The sequence below is a fragment of the Dipodomys spectabilis genome, unplaced genomic scaffold (assembly GCF_019054845.1).
Source record: "Dipodomys spectabilis isolate Male_0828 unplaced genomic scaffold, ASM1905484v1 ptg000115l, whole genome shotgun sequence".
Lineage (NCBI taxonomy): Eukaryota > Metazoa > Chordata > Mammalia > Rodentia > Heteromyidae > Dipodomys > Dipodomys spectabilis.
The window spans coordinates 7,125,539-7,149,805 of NW_024870792.1; the positions used below are offsets into that span (position 1 = coordinate 7,125,539).

Here is a 24,267-nt window from a genome sequence, read left to right on the forward strand (position 1 = left end):
TGAAACTTGGCTAAGTAATATTTAAGTTCACTAATCTATGTATTAGATATATTTATCCATATATAAATTTTATAATAAAAATTATAAATTTATAAACATTATACACACAGTAATCACTTGGCTCTAGGCAAGAGAAATGTTATTCAGTATAGCTAAAGGATTAAGGAACTAGACCTCAGTCATGGAGAAAGAATGGATTAGCTGATAGCCAGATAGAACCTTGAACCTAGTAGGAAAAATGGTAATGGAAAAATGTGCCAAAGGAACAAGCCTTATGAATCTAACTTGGGTAGGAGGGCATGAGAGAAGTACGTTTGGACTCAACCCATTCTCATTACTTTTCCCTGTAGGTTTTACTCCTGCATTATCACTGCAAGTCTACATTAAGTCTTTATTCTAGTATACAACATTTAAAAAAGAATAAAGAATCAAGAATAACTTATTTTATTTCCATGTAGGTAACATCAATATAGCTAAGAGTTTTTTCCAGAATCTAGGTTAACTGACAACTTTTATTGTACTTTTGTCATCATCAATAAGATATCTATTTATTCATTTACATATTTGGTTCCTAAATATAACTTCCTCTTCTAATTCTTACAAATATCCCATTGTAGATTTAATTAAGAACCACAATGGTTCACATAATCTTAATGTACCCTTGTGTTAGTTTTCCATCACCATGAACAAATACCTGAAATAAAGTTTTATTTTGGCTCATGGTCTCAGAGGTTCCAATTCCACAGTCAATATCTTCAGGGACTGAGATGAAGCAGTTCTGCCTCGTGGCAGAACACTGTCACTCACCAAGTGGTGGCTAGGATATAGGCAGAGGAATGCCCTTCAAGGGTATAGTACAATGACTTACTGCCTCCAACTTTAGGCCTCACCTCCTAAAGGTTCTACCACCTCCCAATAGCACTATTAGCTGGGAGCAAGCATTCAACACATGAGCTTTCAAGGAACATTCTAGATCCAAACCTAACTGCCCCTATGAGGTAAGTAGTTCTTTCATATTTAAAATGTACTTAACAAAGTATGTGGGGTAAAATAAAACATATATTGTACTGGAAAAAGTTGTGAACTTCCACATTGCTTCCAAGATATTCTTGCCAAAAATATAACTTAAACATGAAAAAACATCAGATCAAGTCAAATTGAGAGATAATCTATAAAATAACTGACCTGGACTCATCAAACATGTCAAGATCATAAAAGACATAAAATAACAAGACATCATGAACTAGATACTAAAAAGATGTGATAACTCAATGTGAGATCCTGGATTGGATTCTGGTATAGAAAATGGGCATGAGGGAGAAAATGGAAAAATGCAGTAAGATTTATAAAATGTATCAGTATTTTTTGGTCTGTCATGGAGCTTGAACTAACGGTTTGGATACTGTTCCTGAACTTTGGTGCTCAAGGGCTAGTGCTCTACCTCTCAGAGCCACAGCACCACTTGTGGTTTTCTAGAAGTTAATTGGAAATAAGAGTCTCATGGACTTTCCTTCCCAGGCTGACTTTGAACCATGATCCTCAGATCTCAGCCTCCTGAGTAGCTAGGATTACAGTGTGAGCCACTGTCACCTGGTTTAAAATTTATCAGTATTATTGCTACAAGACCAGTGTTAATTTTTCAGTTGAGCTAAATGGAGGATTTACCAGAATATTCTCAAAGACTTTTACAAATAGTCTAAAATTATTTCAATTAAAAAAAATCATAACGCACACAGATTCTAGGGTGGGAAAAAGGTTACTTCTTTATCACAAATATTTGGAGTGTTGATAGGAAGTGATGACTGAGGACTGAAAGGACATAAATTTACCTTAACATTATAAACCTATATCTAATATCTTTCACCTCCGCAATTTTCAACCAAGTTTTCTAACCAAGAAAGTGAAAGATCTTTACAATGAGAATTATGAAACATCAAAGAAAAAAGTTAAAGCACTAGAAATACTATAATACCCAACTTTAAGTTTTACTATAGATCCATAGTAACAAAAATATCCTAGCACTGGTACAGAAACAGTCACAAAGACTAATGGCTCCCACCTACAATCATAACTATGAACTACAAAGGAGGCTAAGATCCAGAGGATTACAGTTTAAAGCATCCTAGGCAGAAAAGGCCTTGAGACTCCATTTCAAAAATTTCTACCATTGCTGAGTGCTCACTGTAATCTTAGCTACTTGGGAATTGAGCTCTGAGAATTGTGGTTCAAAGGCAAGCAAGAAAGTCTGTGAGACACTTATCTCCAATTAACCAGAAAAAAGTCAGAAATGAAGCTGCGTCTCAAATGCTAAAGCACTAGCCTTGAGCAAAAAAAGCTCAAGGACAGTGCTCAGGCTCTGAGTTCAAACCCCAGGAAGAAAAACAAAAATATTTACCAGCAAAAGACAGGGCAGGCCTAGGCTTAAGACATGCCCAAGTAACAGACCACAAGCTGAGCAAATAAAAAACTAGTGACAGCCCTGGTACTGAAAAACAAAACAGAAACAAACAAACCCACATCACTGTACCTTACAGACACTTTATTTTCAACAAAGGTATTAAAAATCAACTTTAGAGAAAAGAGCTTTTGAAGTAAATCTGTATATCCATGGATAGAAAATTCAAGTCTGATCCATATCTCTTACTCTATATGAAAACTAATGCAAAATGGCTTCACTGTAAGGCCTGCAACAGGACTCCTGTGGAAGACACTGAGATATAGGTATAGGTAATGGCTAACAGGGCTCTAAAAACTCAGAAAATAAGAGCAATAATTGAACAATGGAATTGAAACAAAGTAAAAAGCTTCTGTACAGCAAGAGAAGCAATTATCCATGAGCCTTTCCGAAGGAAAAAAAACAACCAATTAACAGGTACCTACAATGGGAGAAAAAATTTTGCCAACTATTCCTGTCAGGGATTTAATACTCAAGGTATATAAAGAGCTCAAAACAAAGCCGGACGTCGGTGGCTCATGCCTGTAATCCTAGCTACTCAGGAGGCTGAGATCTGAGGATCGCGGTTCAAAGCCAGCCCGGGCAGGAAAGTCCGTGAGACTCTTATCTCCAATAAACCACTAGAAAACCGGAAGTGGAGCTGTGGCTCAAGTGGTAGAGTGCTTGCCTTGAGCTGAAGAGCACGGGGATAGTGCCCAAGCCCAGAGTTCAAGCCCCACGACCAACCAAAAAAAAAAAAAGAGCTCAAAACAATGAAACACCAAGAGAATGAGTTATGAGTTATTTAATCAACAAATGGGCAAATTACTAGAACAGATACTTATCAAGAAGTATGGCCAATAAGTACATGAAAAAAATGTTCAATATACTTAGCTACTGGGAAAGTGCAAATAAAAAATCTCTAAAGAGATTCTATCTTACCCCAAACAGAATGATTATCATCAAGAAAAGAAACACCACCAAATATTAATGTCAATGCTCTGTTGGTAGAAATGTAAATTAATGTATCCACTATAAAAACAGTATGCATATTATTCAAAATACTATATATAGAACTACAATATGATCCAGCTACACCTTTTCTTTATATATACCTACAGGAATGTAATTATCATGTAATAGAGATACTTGGAAACTGATATTTATTGCAGCACTATCTATAATAGTCTAACTATAGAATCTGCCTATGTGTCCATCAACCAATACATAGGCAATAAAAATATGGCACACATACTCCATGTAATATTATTCACCTATAAAAAAGAATTAAACCATGTTATTTTACAGGAAAAGAACTGGAGATTATCACATTAAATGAAATAAGTAGACTTAGAAAGAATATCACATTTCCTCTTCTATATGGAATCTTAATTATAAAAAGGGGACTATTTGGGAGCAGGAAAGGAACCACCAGGAGGGGTTATTGGGAGGTATACAATATTCAAGTATGAAAATGCCATAATGAAACCCACTATTTTGTATAATATAAACTAATAATAAAAAGTTAAGTAAAAATAAAAATAAGCTTAACAGTGGTTAAACTTGAAAGCAAAGTTTTAGTTTGCGAAAATAATTCATTCTTAAATATAACCACCTTTTTTGATCAGTAATGGGGCTTGAACTCAAGGACTGGGTACTGTCTCTGAGATTTTTCACTCAAGGATAGTACTCTACCACTTTGAGCCATAACACCACTTCCAGTTTTCTGGTTATTAACAGGAGATAAGTGTCTCAAGGACTATCTTGCCTGGGCTGGCTTTGAACTGCAATCTACAGATGTCAGCCTCCTGAGTAGCTAGGAATACAGTCATGAGCCATGGGTGTCTGGCCCATGGCAATCTCTTTTATTGCCCTAAATGCTCTTACCTTTCCAGTAGTAGAAACTTTTAATGATAATATAGTAATATATATTTATATGTACATATATATAGTAACAAAAAATCTTTTTACAACACTGATATTTTACATTTCTTAAATAATGTATTGGAACATGTAATGAAGAACTTGATCATTTGACTGGATTCTCTAAAAACCATTTTCTTCTAAAGGAATGCTAATGTTTTGTAAAGGTATTACCTTATCTGATGAGTGAAGAAGATCAAGGATATCAGAATACTTAAATCCTTCAGATTGTTGTAATTCATTCTGCACAGAAGCATTCCCTAGGACAATGCATGCCAAGGAGAATGCCACTTCAACCTAAATAAGTAGTTTTTAGAAATTATTTTTCACTTATTGTTTTCAAATGACATATTCCATTATATAGAAACGTACAGTGATATATTGTGGAAAGATGTTAGCTAACATATAACTTGATTCCAGTCGCCTGACCAGTGTTTAAAGAGTTAAAGAGTAACACCACTTGTGGAGGTACATCATTCATCTTTTTTTTTTGGTCCTGGTGTTTGAACTTAGGGCCTGGGTACTGTATTTGAGCTCTTCTGCTTAGGGCTAGTGTTCTACCACTTTGAGCCACAGCAACACTTTGGGGTTTTGGGTGGTTAGAGTGTCTCATGGATTTTGCTACCTGGACTGGTTTTGAACCATGATCCTCAGATCTCAGCCTCCTGAGTAGCTAGGATTACAGGCGTGAGCCAACAGTGCCCTGCTTCACTCATCATTTTTAAGAACTGGGAAGGAGTCTTCTTCTGTGTGTGCAGGGACAGACATGGTGGTCCATTTCTGAGAACACCCAGAAGAATGAGCAGGACATTATAAGGAGATACCTTCCTAATCCTAAGTGTAATAGCTGCATCTCTTTATAGCTAAATTTTCTAACATTGATTTAAAACATTGGTTTAACATTGTTTGTGAACTACTGAGTTTCAAGGCTTTAATGAAATTCCTAATTTAAAGAAAGCCTTTGAAGTAGAATTTCAAGTTTTGAAATAATTTCCTTTCTTAAGCCTATTAAGAAGATGAACCTTATGTATGATTGATACTAAATATATATTTTAAAATGCTACACTATGAACTTATAGAAAAATACTATGAATTTGGAAAACATAATTATTGAAATGTTGTGAAATATTTTGTCCACTTTAGAATCTTATTGTGAGAGAAAATATTGAAAAATATTTATGTAGGGCTTTAGATGTAGCCCATAGTTAGCTGAGAGAGAGCAGACAGAAAAGGGACAGAGGAGGAAGAAGGAAGAAGGGAAGGAAGGAGGAGGAGGAGAGAGAGGGAAGGAAGGAAGGAAGGAAGGAAGGAAGGAAGGAAGGAAAAATGGAAAAATGGAAAAATGAATAAAAAAAGAAAAAAGGATGTTTATATTCCATTTTTGAGTTTCAAAATCCACTGAAAGTACATACTGAAGTACAGATGAATGTGATAGAAGTGTTTTGACAGCAATGTACACATTTCACAACTAAATGTTTTTCTATATGGCATTTTCCCATTGTCATGCAATTTACTTATACTTGGAAAATATATTTATTTATATATTTATATTATTGACAATATAAATATTATATTTTATAATTAATTATAAATTATTTATAATTATAAATAATATAAATATAATATATGTAATAGAAATATAATGTATTTATATTATTTATAATTCAAACCAACCAAATGATTGCAGTACATGTTGTTCTTTTTGTTGTCCTGATGGAATCTGGTCTTTCATAGTCAGAAAAAAAACCACATAACTTATGACATTTTTTCTGACTTTTAAAAAAAGGAAATTTGTTAAAAAGAAAAATTGCTGTTTTACTATCATGTTTTTCTGTAATTCTATTTCTCTATTTTCCTCTTAATTTCCCCTTTCATTTTGAGAAGAAAAATGTTTTTATTATAAAAATTCCTTCCCTCACTAACTATAGATTTCCTGAATTTCTGAAGCCCAAGGAAAAGGATTTGAACTTATATGAAATGAAAATCATATGATTAAGGGCATTTTACTAGAAGTAAATTAAATATGAATAACTTTTCAACACTTGTAGTAATTCTTTGTAACATCCAGCTCGGAAAAGGCTATAGCTGCCAGCCACCCCTTCTTCCACCTCCCTCAGGGTGCTTTGGTGTATAGCATTGAGAACGTTCACTTATATCTCTGGGTGTCATGCAAGTTCACATGCCCACTATCCCCACCCAGTTTTAGTAATAAGTATCTCAGGAAATAAACAATCAAATATCTAAGGGAAATGTGTCTTTAAAGAGTCAGGACATAACTCCCACTCCCTGTCTGGGGAGCAGGAATTATTTCTTTTTCTATGTTTTGTCATGTTTTTACTAAAATGCCTACTTGCTAAAACTTCCACATTAAAAAAAAAGGAGTAAGGACATAAGCCTTTATCATCATATTTGAATATTTTAGTAACATTCACAGCTAACTTTGTAGTTATTGTTTACAATTTTTAGGATTTGGTTTAAAAAGACTATGGTTGTGCACTTTCAGAAAGGTATAAATTTCTCTTAAAATTATATTTATGTTACTTTTACTATATGAGGAAAAAATGTAAACCCTGATAAATACCTTAATATTAGGTGAAGGATGTTTTCTTAGTAGTTGTATAAGTACTGGAAGGGCATTTTCCTCTACAATATATTGTTGGCTAACAGGATTGCTTGTATGGGCTACACCTGTAAAAGTCCATATACCAATGAGGTAATATGTTCCAAGCTTGTAAATGTAAAGTCAAATGCAGCTTGGTACTGTTTGACAGAGCATCCTAAGGTTAATATGGTTAGTACATTACAAAAGGAAATGCTATAATAACACTATCATATAGTCCTGTTAACTTTATAAAGTGTTAAATAAACATGAAAAATTTATTATAGAATTGTGGGTGGTCTTCTAATAAATACACAGGAAATAAATTTAAAAATTGATATATTTTATCAAAGAATAATAATAGCTAGCACTTACTGAAGAAATAATTGTGCAGTGGTGTTGTTTATCATTACTATTTTTCAATAAAATATTTTATTTCTACAAAATTGCTAAAGTAATTATTGAATCAAAATTTCTTGATTCTTTAGGTGACATGTGCTAAAAAGATAATCTTCGACTTATAACACACTCCTTTAAGTTGTAGGACTAATACCAATGAAAAATTCAAGTAATCTCTTTTGGAGATTAAAACAACATATTTATTTTCCCAATAAATGTCACTATATACATACATACATATATATATATATATATAGTGGGTTTACATACTTATGTGTAAATACAAGACTCAGCTTCTCTGAAGGCACCCACATATTACTATCTGGAGAAGTTTAAACAGAAAAGAAGTAACAGATGCACTTAATTTTCCTCTTTTACTGCTAGACCTTTTTTACTGAACAGCTTTGAAGTAAACTAATGAAAAGAAAGTATGTGGATATGGATGTATGTGTATTGGACAACTTTGTACAAGTGTTATCATTTACTAAAATTTTAGAGAAAACTATATTTTATTCCATACCAGTAGCCAAAAAATGAAAATGTTTTCTGTGGGTGTTTTCCTTAAAATTGTTAATGAATTTCTACAAGTCATATTCATAAGAGAAATAAATGGAAGCTAATTCCTGTTACTTTAGCCAGACTAAAGAAAATACATTGACCTAGAAAAAAGTCATCTTTTTCTGTCATCCTCAAGAAGCAGTCTACAGCCAGTCTCATGTTTTCACAAGGATTAGAAAGAAAACATTATTTGGCATGTCATTCATTAAAAATTCCACATCTTCAGGTATGCCCAAAAAGCCAATTCCTTTGCAACAAAGGCCACTTTATAAACAATAAATTATTGTGTGAAGAGAATGGAATCAGAGAAAGTATGCTAGCATTAGAAATTCTTCAAAAATACACAGCCTCATTTTTTTGTTTTTGTTTTTGTTTTTTTGCCAGTCATGGGCCCTGAACTCTGGGCCTGGGCGCTTCCCTCAGATCTTCAGCTCAAGGCTAGTGAGCCACAGAGCCACTTCCGGCTTTTTCTGCTTATGTGGTGCTGAGGAATCAAACCCAGGGCCTCATGCATTCAAGGTAAGCCCTCTACCACTGAGCCACCTTCCCAGCCCCAGCCTCAATATTTTTTTAAAAACATAATGTTTTCTCTTAAAAGATGAGTGAGGATGCTTATGTCATAATTTTCCATTCTCTCAAGAGTTCAAGAGCAAGACAAATTTGAAATTTGTAATTATACTAATTTTACTCAACAAGGTCTTTAGAGTTTGTTTATAAACTTCTGAAACATTAAATATGGTTTAGGGCTCTTAACAGTGGGAATGGAGAGGAAGAGATTGATTTCTGTTTATCTAATTCCTTTTTTTCTTACCTATATTTAAGAAATTGAGAATGTGTACAAACCAAGACAAATGGATCCGATTGCTCTGATGACACTGAGGAGTGTGCCTTCTGCTATCCTACTAATTCTTAGTAAGCGAACCAGAGGAGCAATTCCATTCCCTTCACAGATCTGATTTTGATGCAGCCTGCTGTCCTTACTTAGAGCTATGACTGCTTCACCTCCTGGTAAAGAAAGGTAAGAGACGGGTATGATATTTCAGTGTCTTTAACTTTGTGTAGATTAATGTATAGAAAATAACGTACCCACATACTGCATTTTAGCTGATGATGACAAAAGCATATTTATTATAAAGTTGTATCCAATCTGTTCTGCCATATACTTTTGTTGTTTCAGAGTTTGTCCTGCCAAGGCCCAAAGGGCTATGGCTCCTTGTTCTTTAACATCTATTTGAAATGCCTGTTTTAGAAAAGATTCCATTCATTAAATGAATATTTATTGAAGACTTGGGGGAAGGTGTTTGCAAAATATTTATTCATTAGTTTTGGTTCTCTATTCACTAAACAAAATCCAAAATAGAATTAAATCCTCTAAAAATAAAAAAAAAACAGCCAGCAATGATTAAAAAAAAATTCCTACCTTTAGGAGTTTTAAAAGGTATTTAGTTAGGTTTCTTTCCAGAAATTCCTTCTGTATTAAATAATTGTGATTTGCCATTGACTCCACAGCCATCGCACCTTTCACTTGAACACTTAGTTGCTTCCCTTTGAAAAGGGCAACGAGGGGAGGGATTGCTCCTTGCGTAGCTAAGGCATCCTGAACCTTCGCGTTGTTACGCCCAACCTCAGCAATTGTAGCAGAAGATACAGCCTTCAACACATCTTCAGATGAACCCAAGAACAAGTCAAATTAGTCTTTTAGGAAGTAAAAGTATCAGGTACGACCTATCATCAGTTTCCCACATTACAAAATCAAAAGTATATAAAACTTGTGGAAAACTCAGAAAGTCAAAATAGAAATGAGAAACAAAACTATCCAAATTCACCACCTAAACCCAGTCGAACTTTAGGTTTAGTCTCATTCATTATTTCATTTGTAGATAGATAGGTAGATTTAGATAATTATAGTCATTTTCAATATAAACATATTCCAAAAGCAATATTCTTCATTTTTACTTACCATTAAAATATCCCATTCTTTTATATCAATGTTTATAAAATATTCCATTCATGAGTTTATTCTTAATTTCCACTAACATCTTGAAAAATCTGTTATTTCAAAATTTCCATTTCTTGATATAATTCCCAAAGAAATCTTCTTAGTACATAAGGTATTTCTTTATTTTGTATGGTCTCAGGAATTACAGGAATGACTCAATATATCCAGTTAAATAAATTGCTTTTCAAAAACATTAATAGCGTTTCTATATGTAAAGTATCAATGTTTTGTGCATTTTTTGTATGCATTATCATAAAAATAAATAAGCAGGCACTTGACTGGTCATACTGCCCCACCTCAGTTTTCCATTGGAAAGGTATTTTTGTAATCACTTCTGCTTCAATAAAATCTAGCTTTTGTTTAAATAAAAAATACTTATAGCATGCATGAGGGCTGGGTTTGATTCCTCAGCATCACAGAAGCAGAAAAAGCCAGAGTGGTGCTGTGGCTCAAGTGGTAGAGCGCTAGCCTTGAGCTGAAGGGTTGAGGGACAACGCTCAGGTTCACGCCCCACAACCAAAAAACAAAAAACAAAAACAAAACAAAAACAAAAGACTTATAGTGTTAATTTGATAGGCAAAAATGGTGGTCATATAATTTTGTACTTTTCTTTACTGATAAGTCTGAATATCTTCCTGTATGCTTATTAACTGTTTGCATTTTTTTCTTCTTAAAACCTACAGTAAAGTTCTGATAATGAATCAGAAATTTCCTGTACACTTACACTTTTATAAATGTCATATTTATATTGATTCATATATATTCTTATTTATACAAATTTATATTAACCATGATTTATAGCTATTCATCTATACGTAATACTATAATATACATAATAAATACATAAACTATAATTTTTCTAAGTTTTAGAGAACATTGAACACATATGCCATGGCCTCTTTATCTTCTTAATATATCAGTATGTACTTTCTCCTAAGAACAAAGCTTTTATGTAACTGCAGGGCAGTTAGTATATGCAATAGTTTAACAGCACCTTGCATTTGCTAGGCAGGTACTCTTATCACTGAGCCAAAATTCCTGACCTTTTCTGGATTAGCTATTTTTGAGTAGGGTGTCATTTCCTCCCCCAAGCACATTCCAGAACTGCAATCCACCAATTATGACTCCCTAGGGATGACAGACCTGTGCTACCGTGTAGTCTTGTCTGTCCGGAATTGTGATCCTCTCAATCTCAGCCATCGACATAGCTAGGATAACAGGTGTCTACCACCATCTCCAGCAGCTATCTGTTGAGAAGAGGGTTTCACAAACTTTTCTGCTGGAGCTGGTTGCAACTTGCTATTCTTTCAATCTCAGCATCCCAGTATCTAGGACTACATGCATTAGCCATCAGCACCCAGCTGACTTAGACTTTTTAAATCAATATTGGATTATTTATTTTAGAGAATATTCCTCAATTGAGGTTGGGTTAATAATCATTTTTGATTCAGGATATGCACTTTGAACTAGAATATTTTTAAATGGCATTATGTTCTTTGGGGGATAACTCATGTAGAGTTACTTGATATCCTTGCATCCCTCACTGGTAGTGTTAATTTTAATCACTATTCTCTTTACTGTATTTTCCCTTTGCAACTGAGAAGGAACACAAGATACTTTAAACCACAAAAACATTCTGTTCCTTATCAAAATTTGTCTTCAAGACTGAACAACTATTTATATTTCACCTGAGACAATCTTTAATATTGTGTTTTCAAGATATTAGTTTTCTGAATCTATCACACCTTTCACATTTATTAACATTCCACTATAAAGAAGAGCACCCTCTTACTCTTTGTTTCCCTGTTTATCCAAAAATCCATATCTTATGAAGATGAAGATGTGGATTTTTACTTTATTAAATGCATTATAATCTATTAATTTTTTTACATTGTGCTCAAATTGTTGAGTATTTGACCAGCGAGATCCCCTTCAGATGGTTCCTGTATCCTTGAGCTATGCTTCCACATTTTTTTCTAAAAAAAAAAAGCATTTTCCTAGCTTTTGTCATACATACATGTTCTTGATTCAATGCATACCTCCTCTGACCCTGCCCTGACTCTTCAATGAGAGTTTATTTTAATGAGAAATGATACTTAGACACTAAGATTCACATGATGGCTGTTCTCATTGTTACTAACATGTAATTGCTTCTAGACATTTCCAATTCCAATTCAACCCCATAGGGTTCATCATCATTCTTGCATGCACCCCGCACATTTTTTCCATTGGAAAGGTATTTTTGTAATCACTTCTGCTTCAATAAAATCTAGCTTTTGTTTAAATAAAAAATACTTATAGCATGCATGAGGGCTGGGTTTGATTCCTCAGCATCACAGAAGCAGAAAAAGCCAGAGTGGTGCTGTGGCTCAAGTGGTAGAGCGCTAGCCTTGAGCTGAAGGGTTGAGGGACAACGCCCAGGTTCACGCCCCATTAAATATGGTTTAGGAAACCCAACAATATCCATGTTTTTTTTCAAATATTTTCAATCTTTCAATAATTATAACACAGGTTCACCCATTTCCCTATGAATACAAAATTCTTTGGAATTCAAGATCTATTTTTTTTACCCCTAGAAGAATACATAGATAAAACCCATGTTCAAAAGTTACCTATACTATTTTTTCCCAATTTGACTGGGAAAATCACTTTACTTAAAATACAATTAGGTTATTGTTTTAGTTTTAGTTTTCCCCTGCATTGTAGATCTTTAAATATGTAGAATATCAGTATAGCATTTCTAAAAACAAAATTTACATCAGCAATATCTTTCAGATGGTACAATACAGCATTTTAATATAACATCTATTAAGGTTAATTTACTCTATATAAAACACTGTATCAATTTGTATACTCACTTTTTTTTGGTAATGCTTGAGATTGAACCTAGAGTCTTACAAATGCTAGGACAGCCACTCTAATGTTGAGCTATGTCTCTCATCTTGTATACTCACTTTAAATCAATTTATGTCAAGTTCATTAATCACTTTTGTTGAGAAATTTTTCTTCATCTAGTAATTCAATTATTTATTTATCAGTCTTTTATTGAGTAGTCATTGTGTGCAAAAAAAACTATTGGAGGCATTAGGGCTATGGTGATGAATCAACAAAACAAGGTCCTGAACTTTGTGGATCAAAATATAATAATCAATAAATTTAATAGTTTCAAAAATACTTGAAAGAAAGTGATAGATAGAGGACAGCAGATGACAGGAAACTCTAAGTAGAAGTTTGAAGTCATTATAGTCAATGCTAGAAATGTAGACTTTATCATAAGTGATAATCAGAGTAACTTAAAGGGGAAATAAGTCAATAAGTAATTAATTTACTTTCTTAATTTAGAGAAGGTTGAGTGATTAGTGTTGCTTTTATATAGATTAATAGCACTTGTAATGTTAAGACAATTAGTTGCATAAAATTAAGAGAGTGTGCGTGAAACGTTCTTTTTCTTATCTAGTATCCTACATCAACACAGAAAGTAAAGTTCCCCACCTTCAATTCAGAGGAGATATTAAACTGTGTAGGAAAAAGAAGCATGCCTTTTGCCTATTTTTTTCTCTTCTCAAAGTTAAATCATATGCAGATATATATTACCACTGGAAATTATTCTTTCTACAGCTATTTTTAATAGCTGTAGAAACAATGTTTTGGTAGTGGGCATTAAATGTATAACATCACATATGAACTCTACATAATTTGCAAAACGGCTACCAACCATCTACCTATATATCTATCTCTTGTCTATGTATGTTTGAATGTATGTATGTATGTATGTATCTATCTATCTATCTAATTCACATGAGGAGACATCTATCCCCCTGGAAATACCCATTGCTCATGCCATAGTTCCATTCATATATTAGATACTTTAAAGGATGTTTTGAGGATCTTTTTTTATAAGCCCACTAAAGTGTTTAGATATTGTTAAGTCTATTTGCAGACAAATTCTGGACAAATGTTTGTATAGAACAAGTCCAAATCTACCCTTGCTTAACATAATACATCTGGTTATTTTTAAAAGTCAGAGGTTAATGCTCACCAGAATCAGAACTCAAGAATCTGATAAGGTGTTGGATGCCTTTATGTACTATCATTGCTTTTTGATTTTTTTCATTTCCCATACATAATACTCGTATGCAGTTCATTACATTTATCAGCACATTTTCTATATCTAAGTCCAAGAGATTTATCAGAGCTGGAATTCCATTCTAAAAATAAAAGAACAGTAATTACACTTTAATTTATTGAATATAAATGCAGCCCTTATTTAAAAACACAGCCTAGAATCATTCTTATTGTAAATGTCTGTTTATTTAAGAAAGAACAATTGCCTATGAATAAATACAACTCTGAGAAAGTCTTATACTTTCACTTAAGGTAAGTGTTCAGTAAGCATAATTAAAAGTATTATCTGTTGCACATTACTATAACATTTAATAATTATCTAAGAAGTACAGCAAGATTAAACAAATTTTTCCATTTGGAAATGTTTGCATCTTTGGACAGTACACTTGTAATTGCTAATTATATTTGCCCAACACAATATTATGTTTACTAAGAATATAATTTTCTTTTTATTTAATGAAGTAAAAACGGTATTTCTCCCTACCAACAAAACAATGCAAGAACATTACAGAAAATAAGAAAACATGCAATAATATTTTCAGTAAATCTAGGAGATATCCCAATGTTGAACCATAAGTAATGTGGACAAAAAGCTAACAGAGATGACTAACAGATCTGCTATTGCCAGTGACCACAGAAAATGCTGGAAGAGCCCAATTTCTCCAGTCAAGTGACTTGCTTGAGTGGAAGGAAAGGGGGCATAATTCTGTGCTTGAAACAATAGGATTAGATATTCAAGATGGCAGTAGGTTCTTCCCTGGGCCAGTGTAGCATGAAGTTTAATTAACAAAAAAGCATCAAAAGCAAGTATGATCAAGGAGTTATACCTGCAAGATATATTTGGATAAAAGTCCGCGGGTGGGGTAAAGGGGAAGAGAAGAAATTTCATTTTGTAAGGGAGAGTCAGTTTACTTTATGAGATACTATGCAACATTCATTTCTGTTTCTAGGTAAGAGTAAAGGTAAAAGAACTCAACTCTAGAATAAGAATATACAGTCTTCCATGGACTATTTTGTGGTGAAGAAGACAGTGGGAGGAAGGAGAAAAGGAGGTAAATATGGCTAAAATGTACATAGCAACTATGAAATGTTATAATGAAACAAATTATTTTGTATGATGCATAATAACAAAATTAAGGAAGAAAAAGGAGAAAGTCTGTCTAAGCCAGAACATGTGCCAAGACTCTCCTACATATGTATTTCTTCAAATACTGACTCACAAAGAACCCAAATAATATGAGTAATATTCAAGAGGAAATTAGCACAGAGTCTGCCCAAGTATAAGAAAAAATAGGAAAAATTTATGAAAGATGAAGAATGGCATTATAGTTTGAATATATATGTTCTTCCAAAGTTCTTACCTAGGAACTTTAACTCCTTTGTGATAATATTAGCAGGTAGGGCCAAATAGGAGGTGATAAAGTCATGGGATCCTATAAAACTTAGGGACCCTATAAAAAGCCTGGAGAGTAGTAACTGGACTGTTGCTCTCCACAATCCGGTCCAGCACAAGAGGATACCAGATCCGAAGAAATGAGACCAGAGAGGGAGTTGATCATGTGAGGGGGACAGGGGGTACAAGGCCCACTGGCCCTTGAACCCTGAGTTCCTTTAAGCAAGACTACTTATTTAGTTCAGTACAGGGAAGATTGTTACAAGTACATGCAGAAAACAAGGTATCAGTTTATTATGTGGCTACAATCGTTGACAGGAGACAGTTTGTGTACACAGTAATAACTAACTCCCTTATTGTTAGGGGGCAGTGGGGAAAGGATGAATAATTTTGAAATCTACAATGTAACTTAAGACATTTATCTTATTCCCATTGTTTCAAGCTTCATAGTGTCCAGTCAACTGTAACTTAGACATTATAGGGTCCAGTCAACTTAGACATTTATCTTGCCTGGCCTGTTTGACCTTTTCAAGGTCCAGTTCCCATCCTTATGAGTACTGATGAAGTGGTATTCCAATTTCTTAGCCCTTTCCTGATTTTCCAGATTGGCTTAATAGTTCCCTACATGGAACCTCTTGATCCTTCCACCTTCTGCTACATGCATACACAACAAAGTGCCCTCTTAGAAACAAGAGCAGCCCTCACTGGATATGCTATCACTGAGTTACATTCCTAACCCAAATGTTTCCTTCTAAGTGAAGTATTTTTCACTATCCTACATACATCCCCTTTTCTTGTTTATTCTTGAAAGATTTGCAAATGTATAATGTCATGAGTCATTAGTTTTCTATGTTGTATATGATGGAATTACTTTTAATCAAAAACAATGTTCTATAAGACAACTCACATATTCAGCAATAACATCCTTGTTTTCATAGTGAGCAATGTCATACAGAATAACAGCACAGCGGGAATGCAGTTCAGGCTCATCAGTAGCCAACAACTTGATCAGAGCTTGAATGCCTCCTGCTTCTACCAAAGCATGCACTATACTTTCATGGGTTGAGATATTACTCAATAACCCAACAGTTTTGCACTGCAATTTAATTCTATTACTTTTTAATAGATTGACTAAGGCAGGAATGGTGCCTGTAAAGAAAAGACAATGATCATGAATTATTTGGAATAATTGGTAATCAATTTTTAAATAATATCAGTATTGCAATATAGACAATTATATAAAATATAATTATGTGAAATTTTGTGACTATATTTTTCTGTCTTATCTATATTATAGGAAGTTCTCATTGTTTATGCATTTGATTTCACATAGCACTATTATACACTATATATTAGTAGCCCTACACTATCATTATCATTTTAATATCACTATCATTTTAATATCATTGGTAAATTATTTTTGTTTGAATAACATGTGCTGACTTCAAACTCACAATTCTCTTGCTTCAGCCTTTTAAGTGCTGGGATTGTAGACACCACCCCCCCCCCCCCCACACACACACACTTGGCAGAGTTACAACATGGTACAGTTAAGCTTTGATTATTGCACCAGTTTTCTGTGGCCATTTCTGTACAATTATTTTATTATTTTATTTTATTTTTGCTGGTTATGGGGCCTGAACTCAGGGCCTGGGCGCTGTCCCTCAGCTCTTCAGCTCAAGGCGAGCGCTCTACCACTTGAGCCATAGCGCCACTTCCAGCTTTTTCAGCTTGTGTGGTACTGAGGAATTGAACCCAGGGCCTCATGCCTGCAAGGCAAGCACTCTACCACTGAGCTACCTTCCCAGCCCCTATTTTATCATTTTAAAGTATTATTTTATAATACTTTATCCTTATGCCATCAAGTGAAAAATAGAAGTACTGAATCTGGTAAGATGCAACATTAGCCTCATTAATTGTAACTAGTTGAAAGTTGGAAATAATTCACTTTGGTGGAAATGGAAATTTTGGCTTCAACTAGATATCATCATATTATATCAATTCAATTTAAATAGAAGAGAGCATATTACAGAACACACATAAGTGCTGGAAAATATACTTGGTATAAGTAAAGCTTTTGTATGTTTAGCTACTGAAAATGAGTCATCCTTAATCATGTAAATCTATGGTTCACTTTGAGAAATGGGGCTTTCAGAACTTGGTTTTAGAAAAAATTAGGGGACATTAGGCAAATAAAGTTAATTTGTTCATTTGATACTACTTAACTAGTGCATCTTACATGTACTCAATATTTTCTTAAAGTAGTGGCTACCATGTTGAACAGTCACAATTTCAGAAAGTTGTTCTGACAATGGCATTGGACAGTAAAATTGAACCACTTCACTAATGAGGGAACTAGATTAAATAAGTTAAATGATTAGTTTATGTTCTAAATACATAACTAATTATAAACCTGGCCTGACATTTACTCTGCTATTTTTTAATTTAAAAATAAAATTTGCAAATGAAGACTAAGGATAATTTTTAAATAAATATAAATATGGAAATGGTATAGTAAAGCGATTTACTATCAACTTTTAAGTTTGCAAAGCTTTAGAGAAATAGAAAAAATTATGTAAAATTTCTAGTTTTTTAATCCTGCACAGATTTCACATAGAAAATAAAATAAAGTGTTGACAGACACAGGAACTGATTTAAGAGAAAATTGAAGCTTAGCATCAACTAAAAAGTTTCTTTTAAAAATATAGTTTAGGGGCTGGGAAGGTGGCTCAGTGGTAGAGCGCTTGCCTTGCATGCCTGAGGCCCTGGGTTCGATTCCTCAGCACCACATAAGCAAAAAGAAAAAAGCCGGAAGTGGTGCTGTGGCTCAAGTGGTAGAGTGCTAGCCTTGAGCTGAAGAGCTGAGGGACAGCGCCCAGGCCCAGAGTTCAGGCCCCACCACCGGACCCCCAAAAAATATATATATATAGTTTACTGGGCTATAGGGGAGCTCTATGTGTAGTCTTTTGAGGACTTCCATACTGCTTTCCAAAGAGGTTGAACAAGTTTACACTCCCACCAATATGCAGTAGGGTTCCCTTTTGGTCACATCCCCTCCAGCATCTGTTGTATATACATTTTTCTGATTTGGGGAGGGGAAGGGAAATAACAAAAAGCTGAAATAAGGATACAGGTTGACCCATTGTAACAATGAGATGTACAAAACACTATGTTGAAAACGAACTTTACAGCTTTGGGGGTGGGGAGGGAGGAGGTGGGGAGGTGGGGAGAGAAGGGATGGTAAGGGGAAAACAAAGGAGGGGGGTAACAATGCTCATTAGGAAATGTACTCATTACCTTACTCATGTAACTGTAACCCCTCTATGCAGACTCTTTACAATAAAAATATAAAAAATAAATAAATATCTAAGATTAAAAAATATACAGTTTAGGTCTGGGGTTATAGCTCAGTGGTAGAATGTGTGCTTTATATACATAAAGCTGTAAATTAATCCTAGCACCAAAAGAGAAGAATGGAGGGAGGGGGGAAGGAAGAAAAGAAAGAAGGAACAAGTCGTTATGTCGAAAAAGGAACTTAACAACTTTGGTGGGGGGTGGGAGGGAGGATCGGGTTGGGGGGAGGGTAGGAGTATGGGAAGGGGAAACAAGAAGGAGGCAACAATGCTTGATAAGAAATGTACTCGTTATCTTGCCCATGTAATTGTAATTTCTCTGTACGGTATTCTAACAATAAAAAAAAAAAAAGAGAGAAAGTAGAAGAGTAGTCACTGGGGAGACAGAGGAATGGAAAGTGAATACTAGTAGGATACTGGTTTTTGCGGGGGTGATAAAAATGTTCTGGAATTAGATAATGATAATGGTTGTACAACTCTGTGAATCACATACTTTGAATAAGTAATTTTATGGATGTGAATTATATCTCAGTAAAAATAAATATTCTTAAAAGAAAAAAAGAAAATATGCATTAACAATTTGGGTATGCTCTCAGCCATTCTGTCTTCTTTTTCATGAACGCTCTATCCATTAATTTTACGGTTTTGCCTTTTTCTTACAATTATGTGTAATTAGTTTGTAAAGTATATGTTGCAAATACGCCCTTTTAATTTTTTAAAATTACTTTGTTATTATAGAGGTACTGTACAGAAGGATTACATTTACATGAATCAGGTTAAGAGTACATTCTTTTGTGCAGTGTCTTCTGTTCCCTCATTCTCTCCCAGTCCCTCCCTTCCATCTCCACCCACAAGCTTTATCGTTCTTTAACCAGTGTCCAGTGAGCTCCACCTCTGTACTTTTTCACCCTTTTTCCCCTGATGTCTGTACCCCCCAACCCTCCTGAAGATATATACATGAATACACCATACATAAGGTAAACAAGGCAGAATCATAAAAATATTAATAAATTAAATGAAAAAAGAAAATATGCATTAAAGTGATTGGTCCCAAGTATTATTTAGCTCAATTTAAAGTGGAATAATAAAAACACAGTTAATAGATTTGCATTACCTGCATCCAAAATACATTTCCAGTATTCATCTTTTGCTAAGCAAATTACTTCTAAGGACATGACAGCCATCATTCTTCGTTTAAAATTTTCACATTGTAACATTTCTGGCAAGTATTCAACAGGAAAAAAAAAACAAGCTGTAACTTAGCAAGAGGTAAAGGATTCATTAATGGTTTTATTTCAACTCAACAGAAAAGAGTATCACCTTGACTGCTAAAACTGCATGCATTACATTCCCTCTGGGCATGCCCCTCTGTGAGTGATGAACAGATTTATATATGCTATAATTTTAATCTGAAATGTCCCTCAAAGGTAGGTAGTTACCTACCTAAGCATATTATGTTGGGAGATAGTGAAACCTTTAAAAGGTGGAACCTTATAGAATATTTTTGGTGATTGAGTCATGAGCTTGAAGGGGATTGTGGGACTATACCCCTTCATTTTCCTGTTTCTGTATTTTCCACACCTAAAGGTGAATGGACTTCTGCTACAGTCTCCTGCTATAGTATACTACCTCACTACAGGCCTAAACGCAATGAAGACAGCCAATTAAAGACAAACTTCTAAGCCTGTGAGCCACACAAGAAACAAACAACACACACACACACAAAAACCTTTTCATTTCATGATTTCATTATCTTAGGTATTAGTTATAATTAAAGAAAGCCAAAAGTACATCTATGAAGGTTTATCCTGTGTATAGCTAATGAAAAACTAATCCTTAAATTCTTTCTTTGGCCTAAGTAACTTAGACTGGCTGGACACAAATGCAAATAGTGCATCTCTCTCCTTCCTAAAATATATTCTGAATATAAATTGTGTGTGGGATTTCAAAGATGGAAAAGTACACTTCATTATCATTAATAACATTTTTAATAACCATCAAGTTAGACATGAAGTTTCACTCATTTATTGAGTATGAAAAAATATGTTTAAAATCTGGGATGAATTTGTAATCTAAACAGAAGATAATACACATATGCATGTTTCTCAACCATACCTTTGAACTGAGAAAACTCCATACCTGTTACTAGTCTTCAGTTATTTATTCAACTACTGTATGACCATATTTGTCAAGATTTTATCTTAGCTAGATTATTCTATAAAACTCTTAAAATTCAGCTTCCACTACAAGGGCTAATCCTGGAAACTTCTATTTTTTTTTGGGGGGGGGGGAAGTCCAGTCGTGGGGCCTGAACTCTGGGCTTGGACACTGTCCCTCAGCTCTTCAGCTCAAGGCTAGCGCTCTACCACTTGAGCCACAGCGCCACTTCCAGACTTTTTTTTTTTTGCTTAGGTGGTGCTGAGGAATCTAACTCAGGGCCTCAGGCATGCAAGGCAAGCGATCTACCACTGAGCCACCTTCCCAGCCCCTGAAACTTCTATTTTTTATACCCATAGTAAAAATGGGCAATATGAGGAGGAAAAAACAATTCCAGAGTTTAGGGCACAGCAGTGGGCTAGATGTTATTTATAGTTGTGTTTATGTCATTGTTGGACTTCCCAACAATGGCTATAGGAAGCAATGGCCATTGTGAATGGTTTCTGCCATTAAGAATATTCTTGTTAGGAGTCAGAATTCTCTACTATTAAACAGGTATTTGCAATAACTAAATCTATTTAAAAATAATAGGATGGTCTTATCAGTTCCTCCTAAGGAGATTAAGATATATACACATATAAATATTGAAAATTTTTCCAATATCTCATGGACCTGGTATGTGCAAAATATTTAGTCTTCTTCTGAATATTTAGAACCAGTAGAATAAGATTGAAGATCTTAAATGATCCTACAATGAGTGGTTGGGAAAAAAATAGGTTCACAATCTCCAAAGCTTTTCTTTTTGTTTTAGATTGTACTTCACGCTTCAATGTTACTAAAAGGCCTGTAGTAAATTGTTTCCAGCTCTACCCTCTTTGCTTTCTGGGTTCAGTTGTCCAGAAATGAGCACTCTGGGCACTTTCCCCTTTATCTTCTGTGATTTACTTACCTCATAAATCTGCATACACATATTTTGCTGTATTGGCTCAGACATTGTTGATCTGGTGTTTTGGAAACTAGTTCTTTCAGCACTGTTCTGCTATTTCCTCTTGCTTCCCACTGCACATTTATCTTTTGAGTAAAATCAATATTCAGTACTTATGATGCCTGTACAAATATCATTCATAGCTGAGTCCTATACTGTACTGTTTTTTCATTTTTGTCACTTTTCTTTTTATTGGAGATAATACTTTCCTTTTTAAATTCCATCTAGTTTTCTTTACACTTTGTGACATTTTTCTACCTTTTCCTTGTAGGCTGGAAATAGTTCTATCTGGAATGTCCCTTTGCTGTCACCCTTGAAATTCCTTCTGCTTTCCTCTCAGCTTCCTGACTCCTTCTTCCTTCCATTTTTCAAAGATATTTCTAGCTTCAGTATCTTTACATCTTTCCTGGTTAGGATCTATGGAGAACTTTTATGTTTGTCACCTCCAGTTCTCAATCCTTTTTGAGGATTTTATGGTGTGAGTCCTAGAGGTGTTCCAACTTTCCCATGGTTGGAATATAATTAGGTGTATACCTTCAATGGCTTAGTAATTCCTTACTCATAAAATTTCTAGATACAAATTTCTTATAAAATTTCTGAATAAAAATGTGGGTGGAAAATCTCAAGCAGTCACAGAGCATTTATCCAAATATGAAGAAATGACTAAATTTACTTCTAAAATTAGGAAATAAGAAACTGGAAGAAAGGCTGGGAAGGTGGCTCAGTGGTAGAGTGCATGCCTTGCATGCCAGAGGCCCTAGGTTCGATTCCTCAGCACCACATAAGAAAAAAGAAAAAAGCCGGAAGTGGCGCTGTGGCTCAAGTGGTAGAGCGCTAGCCTTGAGCTGAAGAGCTGAGGGAGAGCTCCCAGGCCCAGAGTTCAGGCCCCATGACCGGATCCCCCCCCCCCCAAAAAAAAAAAACTGGAAGAAATCTATTCCACTTGAAATTTAACTTGCTCCTTTATTTTTTTAAACACACTTTTTCGATGGAGAGGATGTTTTGACTTTGGAGGAAGTTGGAAAATAAAAATAAATTTGAGATATGTAAAATACGGTTTGGATCATGAGCCACTAATTTTAACTTAAAAATGAAAACTTAGCCTATTAGCATGGAAATGGTAAATGGAGGCATAGGGAGAACCAAAGTTCAATGTGATGCCACCAGGCAAGAAGGTGGTAAAATGCTGGGGTTTTTTCATTTTTTTTTAAAATTGTGATTAAGTGATTACATAAATTTCACAGTATTATGGGATAGTGATACTTTGTTAAAGTCACAAACACATTCTAACCTTCATGGGGCAAATTGTCTTTATCGTGGTCAATAAAGTTTATGAGTTCCGTGAGCTTTGACAATACAGTTATTTCTTCCACATCGGGTGATATGTACATTTCTTTCCTTTTGCTTAGTGTCAGCTGTTCCCTCTTTCCTTCTCTTCCTTACCTCCCATTGCTATCATTGAGTTGCTTCGTTTTGATCGATGTCCAGTGCCGCTGATGTGTTCCACTGTTATGTTTTCTCATTTTCCTGTTTCTGTGTCCTCCTCCTAGTTTCCCTCAGATGTACCCTATATGTGGTCAGCAGCATAGGGTTATTTAGTAATGATTCGATCAGATGAGTAGAGGTCCTTTGTTTCTCAAGTCTTGTTTACTTTGTTTTGGATTTAACATCAACTTATCAGGGAGACCAGATGCCATTTGTCTCTTTGCTCTTGGCTTACCTCACTCAACATGATTTCTTCTAGTTCCATCCATTTCCCTGAGATTGCCATTAGTTGTCGTTTCTAATGGCTGAATAATATTCCATTGTATATAGGTACCACAATTTTTGGATCCATTCATCTGTAGTGGGGAATCTGGGTTGTTTACGTATCCTGGCTATTGTGAACAGTGCTGCAACAAACATGGAAGTACATGTGTCCTTATATCCTGGTTCCTGTTATTCAGGATAGATGCCTAGAAGTGGTATAGGGGAGGTCAATATTTAGCTTTCTGAGGACCCTCCAGACTGCTTTCCAAAGTGGTTGTGTAAGTGTACATTCCCACCAGCAGTGTAATAGGGTTCCTCCTTCTCCACACTCCTCCAGCATTTGCCATTGGCTGACTTGAGGATGTGGGCCATTCTGACTGGGGTAAGGTGGTATCTCAGGGTTGTCATTATTTGCATTTCCCTTACAACCAGGGATGGTGAACACTTCCTTATGTGTTTCTTTGCCATTTTTAGCTCTCTTTAGTTCTCTTGCCCATTTAGTAATTGGTTTGTTGGGTTTGGGAGGGATTAGTTTCTTGAGTTCTCTATATATACTGGATATTAACCCCTTGTCTGATATATTGCTGGTAAAT

At 34.7% G+C, this 24,267-nt stretch overlaps 1 protein-coding gene across 1 annotated transcript in view; it reads right to left on the reverse strand.

Annotated features, from left to right (window-relative positions):
* The window catches only part of Ankar (ankyrin and armadillo repeat containing), a 55,682-nt gene that overhangs the window by 12,533 nt on the left and 18,882 nt on the right, over positions 1 to 24,267 (reverse strand). Inside the window, exons 11-18 of the mRNA XM_042688250.1 lie at positions 19,898 to 20,002; positions 16,338 to 16,579; positions 13,952 to 14,120; positions 9,334 to 9,575; positions 9,000 to 9,153; positions 8,757 to 8,918; positions 6,939 to 7,045; positions 4,532 to 4,654 (exon numbers count right to left, since the gene is read on the reverse strand). Coding sequence (XP_042544184.1) covers positions 4,532 to 4,654; positions 6,939 to 7,045; positions 8,757 to 8,918; positions 9,000 to 9,153; positions 9,334 to 9,575; positions 13,952 to 14,120; positions 16,338 to 16,579; positions 19,898 to 20,002 — 1,304 coding nt within the window. The remainder of the gene's footprint in view (positions 1 to 4,531; positions 4,655 to 6,938; positions 7,046 to 8,756; positions 8,919 to 8,999; positions 9,154 to 9,333; positions 9,576 to 13,951; positions 14,121 to 16,337; positions 16,580 to 19,897; positions 20,003 to 24,267) is intronic.